The sequence below is a fragment of the Leopardus geoffroyi genome, chromosome E3 (genome assembly GCF_018350155.1).
Source record: "Leopardus geoffroyi isolate Oge1 chromosome E3, O.geoffroyi_Oge1_pat1.0, whole genome shotgun sequence".
Taxonomy (NCBI): Eukaryota; Metazoa; Chordata; class Mammalia; order Carnivora; family Felidae; genus Leopardus; species Leopardus geoffroyi.
In genome coordinates, this window is record NC_059340.1 from 40,692,443 (window position 1) to 40,709,897 (window position 17,455).

A 17,455-nucleotide genomic window follows, 5' to 3' on the forward strand; every position below is an offset into this window, starting at 1 on the left:
TGGGCGTCCTGCAGCCCTTGGTCCCCGGGGCTGGCAGCTGTCTGCAGTCTCGGTAGAGCGGAGGAGGGCCCGGCCTCTGGGGCCAGGAAGGCCTGGGCTTCCCGTTCAGGGGCTCGACTCGTCCCTGGCCCCCCGCCGGCCGTGCGGTAGGGTGGGGGGCCCCAGGTGAGTCAGCACCGCCTGTGGCTGAGCGCCCTGTGATTTCTCTCACCCTTCCAGTCACCACGCTCAGCGTTTTTCCGGATCGGACAGATGAGCAACGTGGATCTGGATGACGAGCTGCTCGACCCCGTGAGTGCTAGACTCATCCCCTACCCTTCGCCTCTCACCACCCACCCCTTCCTCCTGTGGGGGTGCCGCCCGGCAGGGGGCGGACGGGGAGCGCCGAACACGAAGGTGGTGGACGGCGGGCAGGGCCGGGCAGAGCAGGGGGGCAGCCGTGGGTCGTGCAGAGCTCAGGGACAAAATGACCAGCTGTCTCGCGGGGACCCCAGAGCCTGGGCGACCGAGGGTCTGCTTGCCCTGAGGCTGAGCCACGTGAGCAGAGATGGGGCAGCGCGAGCCGGGAGGGAACACTGAGCGAGAGTGTCGCGTGGGAGCACGAGACAGCTGGGGAAAGGCCAGGGGAACAGGCACCACCCGGGGGAGAGGGGCCTCGAGTGGGCCGGAGGGGGACTCTGGGGACGAGGACCTCAGGGGTGAGGGACCTTTGGACAGCGTGATGCCCTCTTGCCCTGCCCCGTGCCGAGCTGTCCGGCAGCTGCCGGGGAGTGCTTCCTGAGCCCGCCCGGCTCCCCTGACTTGCATTTGATTTCCTCCTCGGTGCCTCGTGGTTCGGACCTGCATTTCTGTGATGGCTGGTGGCAGCCCTCCGTATGTCTTCTTTGCAGAAACGTCTGTTCCCATTCTGTGCCGTTTTTATCAGGTTATTTGTGTTTTCGTTATTGGGTTGTAAGAATTCTTTAACTTTTTTAAAGATTTTATTTCCTTATTTTTAAGTTTATATTCAAATTAGTCAGCGTGTAGTGCAACAGTGATTCAGGAGTAGATTCCTTAGTGCCCCTTCCCCATTTAGCCCATCCCCCCTCCCACACCCCCTCCAGCAACCCTCCATTTGTTCCCCATATTTATGAGTCTCTTCTCTTTTCTCCCCCTCCCTGTTTTGATATTATTTTTGTTGCCTTTCCCTTAGGTTCATCTGTTTTGTCTCTTAAGTTTTTTTTTGAATGTTTATTTTTGAGAGAGAGAGACAGACAGAGCATGAGTGGGGGAGGGGCAGAAAGAGAGGGAGACACAGAATCGGAAGCAGGCTCCAGGCTCCGAGCTGTCAGCACAGGGCCCGACGCAGGGCTTGAACCCACGAGCCGTGAGATCATGACCTCAGCCGAAGTCGGACGCTCAACCGACTGAGCCACCCAGGCGCCCCTCATCTGTTTTGTCTCTTAAAGTCCTCATAGGAGTGAAGTCCTCTGATATCTGTCTTTCTCTGACTGACTAATTTCACTTCGCATAATCCCCTGCAGTTCCATCCACGTAGTTGCAAATGGCAAGATTTCATTCTTTTTGACTGCCGAGTAATACTCCATCGTGTATATATTCCACATCTTCTTTTCCATTCATCCATCGCTGGACATTTGGGCTCTTTCCATACTTTGGCTCTTGTCTATAGTGCTGCTATAAACATGGGGGTGCATGTGTCCCTTTGAAATAGCACACCTTGGGGCGCCTGGGTGGCTCAGTCAGTTAAACGTCCAACTTCGGCTCAGGTCATGATCTCGCGGTCCGTGAGTTCGAGCCCCGCGTCAGGCTCTGTGCTGACAGCTCAGAGCCTGGAGCCTGTTTCGGATTCTGTGTCTCCCTCTCTCTCTGGCCCTCCCCCGTTCATGCTCTGTCTCTCTCTGTCTCAAAAATAAAATAAAAGATAAAGAAAAAAGAAAAGAAAAGAAAAGAAAAGAAAAGAAAAGAAAAGAAACAGCACACCTGTATCCCTTGGATAAATGCCTAGTAGGGCAGTTGCTGGGTCGGAGGGTAGTACTATTTTTAGTTTTTTGAGAAACCTCCATACTGTTTTCCAGAGTGGCTGCACCAGCTTGCATTCCCAAGAATTCTTTAATTTTGATGCACTCCAGTTAACTATTTCTTTCTGTTGTTACTGTACCTTTGCTGTCTTATGTAAGAAGCCACTGCCTAGTCCGAGGTCATGAAGATTTTCTCCTGTGTTTTCTTCTGAGACTTCTTTGATTTTAAAGATTTTGTTTGTTTTGGCGGAGAGAGAGAGAATGCCCATATGCACAGGCATACGAGTGGAGGAGGGGCAGAGAGAGAGAGAATCTCAAGCAGGCTCTGTGCTGCCCGCACGGAGCCCAACTTGGGGCGTGATCCCACAACCCTGGGGTCATGACCTGGCCTGAGATCTATGCTCAACCGACTGAGCCACCCAGACGCCTCGAGAGTTCTATGATTTTGGGTCTTGAATCTGTTTGTCACTGATTTTGTCTGATGGAAGGTGAGGGTAGAGCTTCACTCTTTTGGATGTGGATGTCCAGTTCCCTAGCACCGTTTCTCAGAAAAACCCTTCTTCTTTCCACACTGGGTTGTGTTGGCGCCATGTTCAAAAGTCAGCCATCCACGTGAGGCTCTGGGTCCCCCTCGTCTCCACCGATCCCTGTGTCTGTCCTGGAGCCAGAGCCACACTGTCCGGGGGACCGGAGCTTTCATGTGAGTCTTGAAACTAGGAAGTGAGTGTCCTCCAACTTTGTTCTCCTTTTTCAAGCTCGTATGGGCCGCTGGAGACCCCTTGTGTTTCTGTGTGGTTTTTAAGCATGTCGGTTTCTTTGGGGACGCCAGCTGGGGCGGCCCGGAACTCGCCGCTTCTTCTTAGTGCTTAGTCCTCTGACCTGTGAGCACAGTGTGTCTGTCCACATATTCACACCTCTAGGTTCTCTCAGCGGTGCGTTGTGGTTTTCAGCACACACGTCTTACGCTTCCCTTGGTAAATGTATTTTAGGAGTAAGTATCGTTTCATATCTTGTACTTCCGGTGCTAATGTAATTAGGGTCCTCTTAATTTCATTTTTGGTTGTTCGTTGCGGGCATTTAGAGATGTGTTTGATATTTGTGTGCTGATCGCATATCCTTCAATCTTAATGCGTTATAGTTTTAATAATTTTTTAGTATGTTTTTTGAGGTTTTGTGTATACAAGATCATGTCACCTGCAAATAGAGAGTTTTGTTTCTTCCTTTCCACTCTGGATGCCTCTTCTCTCTTGGTGCCTGACGGGCCTGGTGGAGCCTCCAGGACGAGGTCGAGTGGAAGTGACCATCCTCGTCTTGTTCCTGGTCTTCCGGGAGGAGCTTCGGTCCTTCGCCATCGAGGTTGATGACTGACGCCTCGACCAGGTTGACGTGGTTCTTTTCTTACTTTGTGACATATTTTTGTCACGAAGGAGTGTCGAATTTTTATCAGACGCTTTTTCTGAACTTACTGAGATGATTGTGTGGATTTTTTCCTTTATTCTGTTGAAACGGTATTGAACTGTTGTTACTCAACCACACTTCAGACACCAAGTGTGTGGGTTTTCCTCGCCAAGCAGTTCTCTGCAGACGTCGACCCGGTGTCCTACAACTTAACTCAATTCTGACACTCTTACCCGGCATTATGCAGACGCCCGGGGCTGAGGGCCCAGTCCCACGAGACCACCCCCTCTTCCGATGCCAGTCACAAATCCCGGCTGTCACCTGTGCTTCTGATCCATCGGCTCTGAGTCGGGGTTCTCATGCCCACCCCCCCTTCTCAGCCTCCATAATTTGCTAGAACGGCTCACAGAACTCAGGGAAACCCTCACTCATGTTTACTGGTCCATCGTCAAGGATAGGACTCTCGGGAACAGGCACCCTGCAGAAAGGCCACGGGATTTCGGAGCCGGGTGCTGGCCCCTGGGACAGACCAACAATGTATTTCCTGTGGTTCCATAAACATGACATTACTTGATTTTCGGACGTTAAGCCAGTCTCACGTCCCTGAGATAAACCTGCCTTGGTCGTGGAGCCGAGGGATCCGATGCGCTGGTTCCTCGTCCAGGACTTAGTGTCTGCATTCCTAAGGGGGTGTGCCTGTGCCCTCCTGTCTTGTGGCACCCTCGTCTGGCTCTAGGGTCCACAGACTGCTGGCTTCATAGAACAGATGGACACATGTTACCTCCCCTTCTCATTTGTGCTTGCTCTTAAAAAAAATTTTGGTGGGGGTGGGCGCCTGGGTGGCTCAGTCGGTTAAGCGTCAGACTTCGGCTCAGGTCACGATCTCACGGTTCGTGGGTTCGAGCCCCGCATCGGGCTCTGTGCTGACGGCTCAGAGCCTGGAGCCTGCTTCGGATTCTGTGTCTCCCTTTTTCTCTGACCCTCCCCCGTTCATGCTCTGTCTTTTTCTGTTTCAAAAATAAATAAAAACGTTAAAAAAAAAATTTAAAAAAAATTTTTTTAAATAATGCGTGTTTATTTTTGAGAGAGAACGAGCAGGGGAGGGGCAGACAGGGAGACAGAATTCGAAGCAGTCTCCAGGCTCTGAGCTGTCAGGACAGAGCCTGACGTGGGGCTCAAACCCACAAACCGTGAGATCGTGACCTGAGTCGAAGTCGGGTGCTTATCCGACTGAGTGCCGCAGGTGCCCCCCTGTGGTTTCTTCTTAAATGTGCTGGCTCGTCAAGTGTGTGGCTCTACTCTTTCTCCTACAGGACTTGGAACCCCCTCACCCTTTCCCCAAGGAGATCCCGCACAACGAGAAGCTCCTGTCCCTCAAGTACGAGGTGGGCCTCCTTCCTCTGGGCCCCACCCTAAGCAGCCCCTGGGCGCCTGTCCCCCGCCCCCGCCCCACGTGAAGCTGGAGCGTGGGGTCAGGCGTGGCGTTGTGTCTGCCGCCCGCAGAGCTTGGACTACGACAACAGCGAGAACCAGCTCTTCCTGGAGGAGGAGCGGCGGATCAACCACACGGTGAGTCTGCGCGGGCCGCCCACGCCGCTGCCCCGCGCTGCCCTGGCGCCATCTCCCTCCCCCTCCGTGGTCCTCGCACCTCCATCCCTTCTGCAAGAGACACCAGCGTGGGGCCCCGTGTGGGAGCGGCTGTGTCCTGTGGGTGGCGGAGGCCGCCTCCTCCCAGGCACCCAAGGTGGCGGCCTCTGATGGCAAATCGGTTGGGAAGGCCCACTGCCTCTGAGATGACCAGAGGCCGCCTCCCCGTGATGCGGGGTCCGTGTGTAGCGTGCTGTTCCCGGTGGGGGCCTCCCCCCCCTCACCCGCTTCTGATGGGCACCCCCCCCCCCCCACAGGCCTTCCGAACAGTGGAGATGAAGCGCTGGGTCATCTGTGCCATGATCGGGATCCTCACGGGCCTCGTGGCCTGCTTCATCGACATCGTGGTGGAGAACGTGGCTGGCCTGAAGTACAAGGTCGTCAAGGACAGTATCCTTTGTGTGTGGTCCCCAGCACAGGAGGGTCCACCGGCAGCGAAGCCTCTGAGCCCTGCGTGTGTGCTATCAAGGGCGGGGAGGGGTGGCTGCGTGCCCGTGTCTGTCATGGCCGGGAGGTGACGGTCCGGTCAGTGTGCAGCTCCTGGCGCTTGGGGCTCGGGAGGCCGGGCCGCAGGAGACAGCAGGGAAGTTTTCATCCTTGACGAGCCCTCGACATCGACAAGTTCACGGAGCGGGGCGGGCTGTCCTTCTCCCTTCTGCTGTGGGCCACCCTCAATTCCGCATTCGTGCTCGTCGGCTCCGCCATCGTCGCGTTTGTGGAGGTAGGGCCACCAGGAGGTCGAGGCAGGGGCGCCTGCGTGGGTGGGAGCCCTGACACTGTGCTGGCCGGGTGGGCGTGGCTACACTGCTGTGGCCTCTGGCGCAGGTGTTAAACGTCCAGTCACCCCCGACCCCAGGGCGCCGGGCTCCTGCCCCGCTCAGCAAGGACTGTGGGGCCGGCCCAGGTGGAAGGGACCCCCCGTGTCTCTCAGAAGCCTGCCTTCCTTCGCCTGCCCCTTTGCCTCTCCCTTGACGTGGGTATAGCATCCAGAAGCTTCTGTGTGGGGTGCTGTGCGGTGCCCTCCCCCCCAGCCCCTCGGCCAGTGTGTGGCATGTGCCTCCTGTCTGTCTTGTAGCGTCCCCCGCCCCTCGTGCCCTCTTGGGGACACCGGGCTTCCTTTCCTCTCCTTTCCCCACCCCTCCCCTGGTCTGCCGACCCCGGTGGTCACTGCCTGGGGGGTGAAGCGAGAATCCCTCCGTGGGCAGCTGTTCCCCGTGTGGGGCCCCGCGTGGCTGTGTCCTCCTGGGCCGGGTGGTGGCTGCGGCCCCTCGCTACCTGACCCGGCTCAGTGCTGGCCTCTGCCTCCTTCCAGCCGGTCGCTGCCGGCAGCGGGATCCCCCAGATCAAGTGCTTCCTCAACGGGGTGAAGATCCCGCATGTGGTCCGGCTCAAGGTGAGGCCCGGAGGGGGCGCGTGGCTGGCAGCAGGCGCTCCGCGTGGGGTTCTCACGGGGTCGGGAGCTCCCGGTTTGCCCGCCTGCACGTGGGGACCGGCCCAGACGGACTCTGTGTGCTGCCCGTGAGCACGTGCGTGGATTTTGCGTAATCTTGCTTTGGAAGGTGGTGAGGTTTTCTCTTAGCGCTTTAAGTCCTGCCCAAATGCTGAAATGGGGTATCTGTTAGGATCACGGGGGTGTGGAACCTAAGTTCTGTGTGGTGGTTAATGTTTCCAAACGAGAACAGCTCTGTTAGAGTGGTGGGTACGCTTGCCGTGACGCTTTTCTTGTTCTTAAAATTGTCCTCGATGGTCGTTACACTTACTGTCTCTGACACCCTGTTTCTGAGGAGGTTGGGGGGGTCAGGAGCGTGGTCCCTCCATGGTCATTTCCGGTGTTGGGTCGGCATGCCTCAGCCAGAGGCTTCTCACCCCGTCTGGGGAGAGGGGGTGCTCCTGGGGGCCGGCAGCTGTGCGCTGGGGGTGACACCCCGGGGGAGGCCCCGTGCCCTGCTGCAAAGGGCAGGACTCACCTCGGAGCCGCCAGGAGCAGCGTCTGCCCCGTTGCTACCACACTGGTAGCCAGGCGGCGGTGGGCAGCGGCCCTGGCAGGGGGTCGGCGGAGAAATGCACCTGGGGGCCCCGAGGAGCCGTACCTCCTGCTGCTTTCTGCTCCCTGGGACACACGAGGACTCAGGGTAGAAAATGGGAAGATTAAGGAAGTCAGGAAAGAATCAGCCGGGAGCCCAGCTCCGAGGATACCTGCGGTAGACGTGTGGGCCCTCCCCACCTGCCTTGTCCCGTGGGGCTGGGGCTGGACACGTAGTCGGGATTGCTTCACGTTTGCAGCTTTGCTACAGGTTCCCAGACCGTGTGGCCTTCGATCAGAGACTCGATGTGTTTTCCCTTGTATTCTAGACCCTCGTGATCAAAGTGTCTGGAGTGATCCTGTCTGTGGTGGGCGGACTGGCAGTGGGAAAGGTAATGGAGTGCGTGTGGTGCTGTCCTAGCCTGAGTCCCCCGCACTCTGCCTGCGACCCGAGGCCACTGTGTTCTCTTGGAGCCACGCTTGTCTGAGGGCGGCTGTCCTGTGCTTCTAGGAGGGGCCGATGATTCACTCGGGCTCTGTGATCGCCGCCGGGATTTCCCAAGGGAGGTCAACGTCGCTGAAGCGAGATTTCAAGGTGAGTTCTCTCCTGCCGACACGGACGACCACGCATCCCTGGGAGGCTCCGCCAGGACCTTGGCCTCTCCCGCGACCATCCCCAAGGCGCGCAGAACGAGGAGGCAAGAGTGACTCATGGACACATTGAAGAGGCTTAGTTCCGGGATCTGTTCCACAGCACTTTTGTCACGTTTCCCCTAAAAGCCACCACGTTTTGATGGCTAGTGCGCTGAGTTGATGTGGGAATGCACACGTTCGTTGTTTTTATAAGCAGAGTCTTAGATTTTTCAATCAAGAACGTGTTTTCAGCTCATCTGTTCGCAGTTGGCGGTGGGGTTTTGAGTTTCTAACGTGTCTCTTGGGCAGACTGTGACGTGTCCTCGTTGTTGTGAATGGGTGTCTTCGGTCCCCTCTCTCGGTTGTTGGCGTGCAAGGGTGCGTTCAGCGTGTGTCGCCTCGTCAGCTCTCTGGTCTTTGTGAATGCAAGTCGATGGCTGTCCCGAGACGCCTTCATGTCCCCTCCTCCCTGCCCCCCTCTGCCTTCGGGCCCTGTCTCCGTGGCCTCTGGCTGACCTCGGCCCTTTCTCAGTGAAGCGCCCTCGGGGAGGCTGGCTGAGCCCCACTCTCCCCGTTTCTTCCTGTTGTAGATCTTCGAGTACTTCCGCAGAGACACGGAGAAGCGGGACTTCGTCTCAGCGGGAGCTGCGGCCGGGGTGTCCGCTGCATTTGGAGCCCCTGTGGGTGAGGAGGGCGGCCTGTGCCGGGGAGGTCTCCGTGCCCACTGTGTGGAGGAGAGTTCTTGGTGTTGGCAGACTTTGAGCTCGGGGTGAGGATGGGCACGTGCCCCCGAGAGGCCCTGTGGCCGCCCTTGACGGTCTTGGGGCCCTGGGGTCTCGTGGGGCAGGGGCTGTGGTAGATGCGGGGTCCCCCGCGGCCTGGGTCAGTGCGGCAGTGCCGGGCTGCTTGCCGTTCTAGGTGGGGTGCTGTTCAGCTTGGAGGAGGGCGCCTCCTTCTGGAACCAGTTCCTGACGTGGAGAATAGTAAGTCTGTGGAGGGCCGCTCCCTCGCTGGAGTCAGGCACTGCCACTCCCTGGCCTCTGCTGTCTGGCGGGCCCCTGCTCCTGGGGAGACGTCCCCTGACGTGCTGGGAGCCGTGCACCCTGTGGGTCTGTCATGGCCAGACCTGCCCATCACTTGACCTGAGCCGCTGCCCGTCCCCCGTCAGCCGCGGGCCTTGTTTGCCACCGGCTCTCCTGCTTATCAGGACCCCAGGCCCCGCACAGCTCGTCCCTCAGCTCCATCACTGGCTTGGCCCAACGCTCATCCACACAAGGCAGTGACCCACTCGTCCAGCCGCGAGGGGCCAGCCTCGGGAGGGTCTCCAGACACCTCCTAAGTGACAGGGGAAGGCCCCCACCCGGCCTCCTGGCTCTGGGACTTCGGCCCAATGGGCTTGGTTCTGATGGCGCTCGTTCTCTCTGCCTACAGTTCTTTGCTTCCATGATTTCCACGTTCACCCTCAATTTTGTCCTGAGCATTTATCATGGAAACATATGGGACCTGTCGAGCCCAGGACTGATCAACTTTGGAAGATTTGACACAGAGGTAATATAATGTGCTCCCGCGTTCTTCCCGGTTCTTTCTTAGTGTGGGGCCAAGATCATCCCGGGATGATTCCGGTTCATTCTGAGAATGTGGACTGTAGAGAAATAGCTGGTTTTAGCTGCATGATAGAGCTGAGTGCCGAGGGCCGGAGATGAGAGGAAAGCACACCTCGGAACTGCCCGTCAGGTTAGGATGCCTGACACCCATCGGACACTCCCGGGGGTATCTTGGCAGTCCGCTGACTGTTGGGCAAAGGTGCTTAGATCCCACTCCCGGGAGGGGCCGCGCACGCGGACACAGAGGAGCCCCGGGTGGCTCAGAGGGTCACGAGACGTGTTCCCGGGGCTCCTCCTCGCTTGTGCCCCGCTGACTGCCATTTGGCAGAAGCTTGGGCTGTCCCCGCCTTCAGCTGGACGGAGACGCAGACCAGGAGCAGGTAAAAGCCTTACAGGGAGCGTGATCTGCTCAGAACGCCCGGCGCTTCTGTCTCGTGGGACCCCCACGGTTCTGCGTGCAAGTGCTGGGGGCGCCGTGTGCACGGGCAGACTGTGGGCCGTGTCTGTACCAGGGTCTGCGTGGAGACAGCTCACGGGCTGCTCGTTCTCTCCCCTGTGCAGACGATGGTGTACACGATCCACGAGATCCCCATCTTCATCGCCATGGGCGTGGTGGGTAAGGGCCGCTCCGTGCTTCCTGTCACTCCCCCAGACGGCCGCGGGTCCCTTCCAGTGGGGTCAGGGCCTGCCAGAGCCCAGCCTGGCCCAGCTTTGAGGTGGCCGGAGAGGAAAACAGCCCCGCACCCCGCGTCCTCCCGTGTCCTGCCCTGTGCACACGCCCCCAGGAGGGAGCCCACAGCCCGAAGACCAGAGCTTTACCTCTCCACCGGAGAAGCTGCTGTTGGGGGGAGAGGCAGGGGGTCCACAGAGAAATAGAATGAGCTGTGGATGGTGCTTTCTGCTGTGAGAAACCTTTTTTCCTGGAAGGAAAGCAAAGCCTCTGAGACAAGCCTGGGCGTCTGTCAGGGTGCAGTGACACAGACATACACTGCTCCCTTCCCACGCCTCTGCTGCCTGGGAGGCCACCTCCTTCCTCCCCCGTGTCCCTTACATGCTCCCCCTTCCCGGTCGTAGGTGGTATTCTTGGGGCCGTGTTCAATGCCTTGAATTACTGGCTGACGATGTTTCGAATCAGGTGAGAAACCTCCACTTTGTGGACCAAACGGACGAGTGTGGCTCCTGGGGCCTTTGAAAACGGATGTATTGTGGGCCCTGTGCCCACGGAGCCACGCGGAAGGCCGTGTGCCAACGTGTGTCCTTCTGTGATGGGTTGTACAGGAGGGGACAGGCCAGCGCTGGCCAGGGGCTGGGTGAGGCTGGGTTTGGCTGGAGGCCCGGAAAGGGGCCCTGGGGTTGGGGTCCTCCCAGTGGCTCCGTCCAGCCTCGGCCTGGTCCATCTGGGCGTCTCGACCCGGGGTATAGTTGGGCCCGCAGACCGGCAGAGCAGCGTGGGAGCTCACGACTTTTCTGAACCTTCCGGCGGGTCTTGGGCTCAAGGACGCACACCTTCCTTCTTGTCGTCTGGCCCGGACTGAAAGTGCTGCCGGGGAGCATCCAGATGACCTGGTGCCTGCGCGCTGTCACCCCATTGTGTCCTGTGACGGGCTTTCCTTGGAGCCATGGTCTCCATTGTCATGGCAGCGGCCCAGGCGTCCAGCCGTCCCAAGGCCCTGTCCATCCTGCTGTCTGCTCTAGGTACATCCACCGGCCCTGCCTCCAGGTGATTGAGGCCATGCTGGTGGCTGCCGTCACGGCCACGGTCGCCTTCGTGCTGATTTACTCATCGCGGGACTGCCAGCCCCTGCAGGGGAGCTCCGTGTCCTATCCCCTCCAGGTAAGGGGTCCAGGGTCGGGGGGAAGGGTCTGCCAGTCGGGGCCCAGCAGGAAGGAGGCTGGCACAGCTGAACTCCGGGATGGAGGGGCTTCCTAGGGCCACCGGGTGTCAGGGAGAGGCATTATGTCAGACAGGGTCTCCCCGGTCCTCCCTCTAGAGCACTGGCCTGCCCAGGGCCACACGAGGACTTCCAAAGCGGGTTGTTGTGGGTGTGGGCCTGAAAAGTGCAGCCACACTCACGCACGTGCTCTGGCGGTTGGCACACAGATAAACACGACAGGGTTTGCCTGTAAATGGGTTTATTTGGCCATGAAAAGGGGTGAAGCCCTGACACACACTACAGCGTGGAGGGACCTTGAAAACACTGTGGAGAGAAGCCAGACACAAAGTCCCGTATGGTGTGTGACGCTCTGTATGTGAAACATCCAGAACAGACGGGTCCACGGAGGCAGAGCAGATTCTCGGTGGCCAGGGGCTGGGGGACGCACCAGGGAGTGACCACTGACGGGTGGATAGAAACCGGTGTCACGGGTGTGGGTCTGGGCTTCCCCCAGCCCACTGGCTACCCGAGCCGGCCTCCTCTGTGGGTTAGGCGTCCAGGAACCACAGCTGTGCTCGCCTGGGAGGACCGGACCCCTGCGCACCAGTGCTCAGGTGGCCGCCTGTTGAGCCCCGGGAGTGTGCTCAGGGGTGCGTCCCGGAGTCCTCGTGTGCCCCGTTGTTCCGTGGACTGGCCCCTGCAGGCTGGACCTCTGATGCTCTGGCCGTTCCTGGGCCTGGCTCTTTGCTGGCCCCTGCTAGGCCTTGACCTGCCCCACCCATCACGTGGTTGGCCCCTGGCCCCAGCGGCCTGTCCCCTCTTCCACCCTCGCAGCTTTTCTGTGCGGACGGTGAGTACAACTCCATGGCCGCGGCCTTCTTCAACACCCCCGAGAAGAGCGTGGTCAGCCTTTTCCACGACCCACCAGGTGAGTGCCCAGGCTCTCTGGTGCCAGCCGCGTGTCCCCACGTGCTCTCTGACCGACCCGCGGTCACTGGGCCCAGGGCCCGAGTGTCGCCTTCTGGCCAGCTGTGCCCTGAGGGCAGGGGTCACCACCCTTGCCGCAGCGGTGGGCACGCTGGTGTGCAGGGCTTCGGCCGGGACCCTTCTCTTCCTGGAGGGCGGCTGCTGGCGTGGGTCCACGCGGGCGGGTCCACGCGGCAGGCCCTGGCCAGCCCCCTCTCCCCTAGGCTCCTACAACCCCGTGACGCTAGGTCTCTTCACCCTGGTCTACTTCTTCCTGGCCTGCTGGACCTACGGGCTCACGGTGTCTGCTGGCGTCTTCATCCCGTCCCTGCTCATCGGGGCCGCCTGGGGCCGGCTCTTCGGGATCTCCCTGTCCTACGTCACCGGGGCCGCGGTGAGTGTGGGCTCCCGGCGCGCGGGGACGGCGCTTGTGCTCGGCCTGGAGTTTCCTGGACGCTGGTGTTTGACGCGTCCTGTTGGCCCAGCCGCCTGTCTGTGCTGCACAGACGCTCGTCGGGGAGGCCTGGTGTTTCCCGTTACAGGACGGGCCCTGGGAGCATGTGACCGAGGCGCGTGTGCCCGGCCTCTGGGAACTTGGTTTCCATTTTTTGTGTTTTTATTCTTATTTTAGTCAAGATTTTCAAACCTGTGAGAAGGCACAGGCAGAGTCTCCCGTCCCCCCGTCTGCTCCCTTTTCCAGGCTCTGGTTGTGTGTTTTGTCAGGTTTCCTTCCAGACGTGGTCTTTGGGTGGCGGTCTTTCAATCCCGAAGCGGTTGTGCGCCGTAAGGCCTCCCCCTCCGCGGAAGCACGTAGTTTGGCGTTCCTTAGCGTGTTCGCAGACTTGTGTACGAGTCTCCGCTGTCGAGCGCCATGCTTGACATCCCTCACCCCAGGAAGCCGGCACCCCTGGCAGCCGCCGCCACACCCCGTCTCTGCACATGCACCCGTTCTGGGCATTTCCTGAGCGGAACCCCACGCTGTGAGGCGTCGCCCGCGTCTGTCCGTGCAGGGCACGTGCTCGGTTCCCTGCTCCCTCGCGGTGCAGTCATTTCTGCACAGATGGTGCCCGCTGCGTGCGCGTGGGTGCCACCGTCCTTCCTCAGCGCACAGAAGGTGCTTCTTGCCTTAGCTGCTGAGTCGTCCGGTGCGTGCAGGTGGCATAGGTCGTTCGGGGCATCCTGAGCGGGGCGCACCTAGGGTACTTCCAGGTTTCTGTCACCCCGGATGCTGCCACAGACCACTTTGCTCACGTGTGTGTAAACCATAGGGTTTCCTTCTAGGGCTGGAATTGCTGGGCCCAGTGGCCCCTGGGGCGTCATGCATCTCTTTGGGTTTGAGTAGGGGGCTGCCAGCCCCTGACCCTCCTCTGTCATCCCCACAGATCTGGGCGGATCCTGGCAAATACGCCCTGATGGGAGCGGCCGCCCAGCTGGGTGAGTCCTGGTCTCCCCGTGGGGTCCTAAGGTTAGGAGGGGGCGCCTTCCCCTTGGAGGAGTGAAGGCAGGAGTTGACCCCATGTCATTGTGCAGGGTCACTGTCCCCACCCAGTGAGGCCTGCCCGGGTGGACCACCAGGGTAAATGGTGGGGTCGGGGGGCACGCAGGTGTGCACAGAGAACACAGATGGGCAGGGGAGGTAGGAGAGGCCTTGTGGCCCACAGAGGCTGGACGCTAGCCCTGACTCCCCCCCCCGCCCCACCCCTGGACAGGTGGGATCGTGAGGATGACGCTCAGCCTGACCGTCATCATGATGGAGGCCACCAGCAACGTGACCTACGGCTTCCCCATCATGCTGGTCCTGATGACCGCCAAGATCGTGGGGGACATCTTCATCGAGGTGTGACTTGTGGGAAGGGGCCTGCCAATCCTTCTTGTCCCCTGCTTTGTGGGCCCCCCATGCCCCTGGCCGGGAGCCTGAGCCTGGGGGCTGGGGGTGTGCGGCAGAGGTGGAGGGAGGGACCGACAGAGCCCCCGCGCCAACAGCCCGCACGTCCTCAGGGCCTGTACGACATGCACATCCAGCTGCAGAGCGTGCCCTTCCTGCACTGGGAGGCCCCCGTCACCTCACATTCGCTCACTGCCAGGTACAGTGGCACCGTGGCAGCTTCTGGCGGTTTGGGAGGGCCCGTGTCTGAGGGTCTGGGGAAGCGCCGTGTGGGCGGCCGGCCGGGGAAGCCCTTGGGGGTCTGCGGGCTCCTGGCTCCCCGTCCCTGGTTTTCCCGCCTATGGGGGCTGCACCCGTATCGCGCGTCCACTCCCGTGTGAACAGAGCGGGAAGCTCCCCTCGGTCCCGTGGCTGGTCACGGCAAGGCCACAGCAGGGGCTCTTCCGCAGGGAGGTGATGAGCACGCCGGTCGTCTGCCTGCGGAGGAGGGAGAAGGTGGGCGTCATCGTGGACGTTCTCAGCAACACGGCCTCCAATCACAACGGGTTCCCCGTGGTGGAGCTGGCCGACGACAGCCAGGTACCCGGGGCGGCCCACCCGCGCCCACGCGGCCCGGGACGGCTGGCGGAGGCCAAGTTCCTGGCTGCATGCGTGGCCTGTGCGGCCGTGCTGTGGATATGGAGACCCTGCACGCGCAGTTGGGGCTCTGCCCCGCTTGCTGGGAAGGAACAGAATCAGGAGGCCGGGCAGAGGCGGCCCGCTGGGGGTGGCCAGCCATCCACGTGTCTTGGGCTCCTGCCCTGTCAGCTGAGGAGCTGTGGGGGGGGTGGGGGGACACCCGTCGGGAGCTGCCTGGGATGTCAGGGCCGCAGTGTGCATCTCACCCCGGCTTCTTGTCGCCTCGTTCCCACGGTCACGTCCCGTTGCCGCTGCCGGGAGTGTGCGAGATGTCTGCTGCAGGGCCGGTGTCTGCCTCGAAGGTCGCCACGGGGCCACTGAGCATGACAGGAAGGGCCTTGGGTTTGGGCTTCACCCACAGACCACAGACAGGTCTCTTTTCTGCAGCCGGCCCGGCTTCAGGGCTTGATCCTGCGCTCCCAGCTGATCGTCCTCCTGAAGCACAAGGTAGCTGCCGGGCGCCTGGGGGGGCGGGGGTGGGGGGCAGGAGACGCAGCCGGGTGCCCGAGTCCTGACACACCACTGCCTGCAGGTGTTTGTGGAGCGCTCCAACATGGGCCTGGTGCGGCGGCGGCTTCGGCTGAAGGACTTCCGGGACGCCTACCCACGCTTCCCCCCGATCCAGTCCATCCATGTGTCCCAGGATGAGCGGGAGTGCACCATGGATCTCTCAGAGTTCATGAACCCCTCCCCCTACACGGTGCCCCAGGTGCCTGCCTGAGAGGCTGTGGCCAGGGCAGGAGCCACTCCGAACACGTCCTTTGTTTTTCTCTTTTTTACACTTTTTCAATTTGAGACAGCGTGATGGGGCGCACACAAGTGGGGGAAGGGCAGAGAGGGAGGGAGAGCGGGGGAGGGGCGCAGAAAGAGAGCGAGAATCCCAAGCAGGCCCTGCACTGTCGTCGCAGAGCCCCACGCGGGGCTCAAACCCACGAACTGTGAGACTGTGGCCTGAGCTGAAATCAGGAGTCGGGCGCTCAACCAACTGAGCCCCCCAGGCGTCTCCGGGACGCATCTTTGTGCGGAGGGGGGGCGGTGCAGGGGGGACTGCCAGCCAACCTCTTCCCATACTAGCGGGGCTGGCAGGTCAGCTGAGGCCCTGTCCCCTGCCTTTGCAGGAGGCGTCCCTCCCTCGGGTGTTCAAGCTGTTCCGGGCACTGGGCCTCAGGCACCTGGTGGTGGTGGACAACTGCAACCAGGTGAGTGGTGGGGAGGGCGTGCCCAAGGGAGCCCTGGGGCAGGGCCCGGGTGCCACCCTCGCCCTTTGCCTCCTGAGCTGACTGCCCTGGTCGCGGGTGGGTACTCGCTCTCGGCTCCTGTGGGGACTCAAGGTTCGGTATCCAGACTGGCCACCTGCTCAGTCCTGGGGTTCCCCTTGGCACGTGAGGCAGCGGCTTCCACAGAGGCAGGGGGTTCCCAGCGTCACTGACTTGGCTTTGCCTCCACAGGTGGTCGGACTGGTGACCAGGAAAGACCTAGCCAGGTACCGGCTCGGGAAAGGGGGCCTTGAAGAGCTCTCCCTGGCCCAGACGTGAGGCCTCAGCCCTTCTCTGGGGTCCCCCCTACTCCCTGGATCAGCACTGGATCCAGCATTCCCTACTCCTCGGGACGTGTGTGTCTGTGTTTGTGCGCCTGTGAGACCGTGAGCGAGCGGCACCCCGTGGGTCCCAGTGGTGCCAGCCCGCAGGCAGGGCCCTCTGCTGCTTGTGTGCCATCTGTCCCCCTGCGGGCCGGCCTGGAAGGACCACACTGACTGCATCACCAGCTGGGGCCCGGGTGACGCACAGTTGCTGCAGAGATCGTGGCCTTGTCCCTTTGGCTCATTCTGTGGCCATGAGGTGATGGGCCTGGGCACTGGACCCTGCCTGGCAAAGGCTCCAGCTGGACACCTGGAGGCGGGGCCCTGGGGAGCGGCCTCTGCAGCCAGCTCTGTAGGGAGTTCGGCTCTTTTGCCAGACTCACCACACGGCCTCTCTGGGGTCTTGGCCAGAGAGAAAGCCGAAAACATCGATGGGGTGAACACCTCCGTCACTCCGAGCTGTGGTCCAGACCAGACCCACAGCTGTCGCCAGAGTGCACGGCACTGAGAGAGCTGCTATCTAAGCACGTGGGGGCTCCCACTGGCCTCTGAGGACCCTTGGTCCGGGGCCGTGTTCCAGGACAGCTCCTGTTCCAGTCCTGGGGCAGGTGGGCTCTGGGATGGGCTGGTGAGCCCAGAGCAAGAATGCTGTGCCTCTGTTAAGCTAGATGGGCCTGGATCTGGTGTCCTGTGTCCCCAGAGCCCTAGGGAACCTTTTCTGGAGGTGATTCTCTGGCCTACTTCTGAGACTAGGTGATGTGGGTGCCATTGTAGCAGCTGGGGGTGGGGTGGGGGACGGTTCGCCTTGGTTCTGGCCCCTTAAAGGAAGTGGGTCCTCAAAACGCTGGCCCCTTCTTGGTGGGAGCCCCCCTGGGGGACGCGGTGAGAGGAGCGGGGGCTTTGAAAGGGAGAAATAAAGGAATCGTACCCTCACACTTGCAGCTTGGCTCCCTTGTTCCTGCTCAGCACCAGCCACAGTCTAGCAGTGGGGGATTTGCAGGACCGCTGAGGGTGGGCGTGTCTGGGACGAGGCGTCTTGGATGCGCACGTGGGGACCCCACAGGGAGGCGGGGAAGGCAAGAGACACAGAAACCTGCGGGTGAGGAAGCAGTTGTGGCCGACACACGCCCACGGGATGTGCTGGCACCAG

At 60.8% G+C, this 17,455-nt stretch overlaps 1 protein-coding gene across 3 annotated transcripts in view; it reads left to right on the forward strand.

The window, feature by feature from the left end:
* The window catches only part of CLCN7 (chloride voltage-gated channel 7), a 48,731-nt gene extending 31,491 nt beyond the window's left edge, over window positions 1-17,240 (forward strand). The window contains exons 2-25 of one of the 3 annotated variants that reach the window (XM_045462057.1): window positions 220-291; window positions 4,730-4,801; window positions 4,920-4,985; window positions 5,321-5,453; window positions 5,675-5,784; window positions 6,376-6,456; window positions 7,416-7,478; window positions 7,598-7,681; window positions 8,310-8,403; window positions 8,638-8,702; window positions 9,151-9,267; window positions 9,885-9,939; window positions 10,398-10,458; window positions 11,019-11,157; window positions 12,032-12,125; window positions 12,388-12,557; window positions 13,546-13,597; window positions 13,873-14,000; window positions 14,162-14,247; window positions 14,498-14,627; window positions 15,114-15,173; window positions 15,259-15,435; window positions 15,845-15,925; window positions 16,175-17,240. In XM_045462057.1, coding sequence (XP_045318013.1) covers window positions 220-291; window positions 4,730-4,801; window positions 4,920-4,985; window positions 5,321-5,453; window positions 5,675-5,784; window positions 6,376-6,456; window positions 7,416-7,478; window positions 7,598-7,681; window positions 8,310-8,403; window positions 8,638-8,702; window positions 9,151-9,267; window positions 9,885-9,939; window positions 10,398-10,458; window positions 11,019-11,157; window positions 12,032-12,125; window positions 12,388-12,557; window positions 13,546-13,597; window positions 13,873-14,000; window positions 14,162-14,247; window positions 14,498-14,627; window positions 15,114-15,173; window positions 15,259-15,435; window positions 15,845-15,925; window positions 16,175-16,261 — 2,277 coding nt within the window. In that variant the 3' untranslated portion in view covers window positions 16,262-17,240. Of the gene's footprint in view, window positions 1-219; window positions 292-4,729; window positions 4,802-4,919; window positions 4,986-5,320; window positions 5,454-5,674; window positions 5,785-6,375; window positions 6,457-7,415; window positions 7,479-7,597; window positions 7,682-8,309; window positions 8,404-8,637; window positions 8,703-9,150; window positions 9,268-9,884; window positions 9,940-10,397; window positions 10,459-11,018; window positions 11,158-12,031; window positions 12,126-12,387; window positions 12,558-13,545; window positions 13,598-13,872; window positions 14,001-14,161; window positions 14,248-14,497; window positions 14,628-15,113; window positions 15,174-15,258; window positions 15,436-15,844; window positions 15,926-16,174 lie in introns of those variants that run through there. The other 2 variants (XM_045462058.1, XR_006708426.1) reach the window with 2 other exon arrangements.
* The last annotated feature ends 215 nt before the right edge of the window (window positions 17,241-17,455 follow it).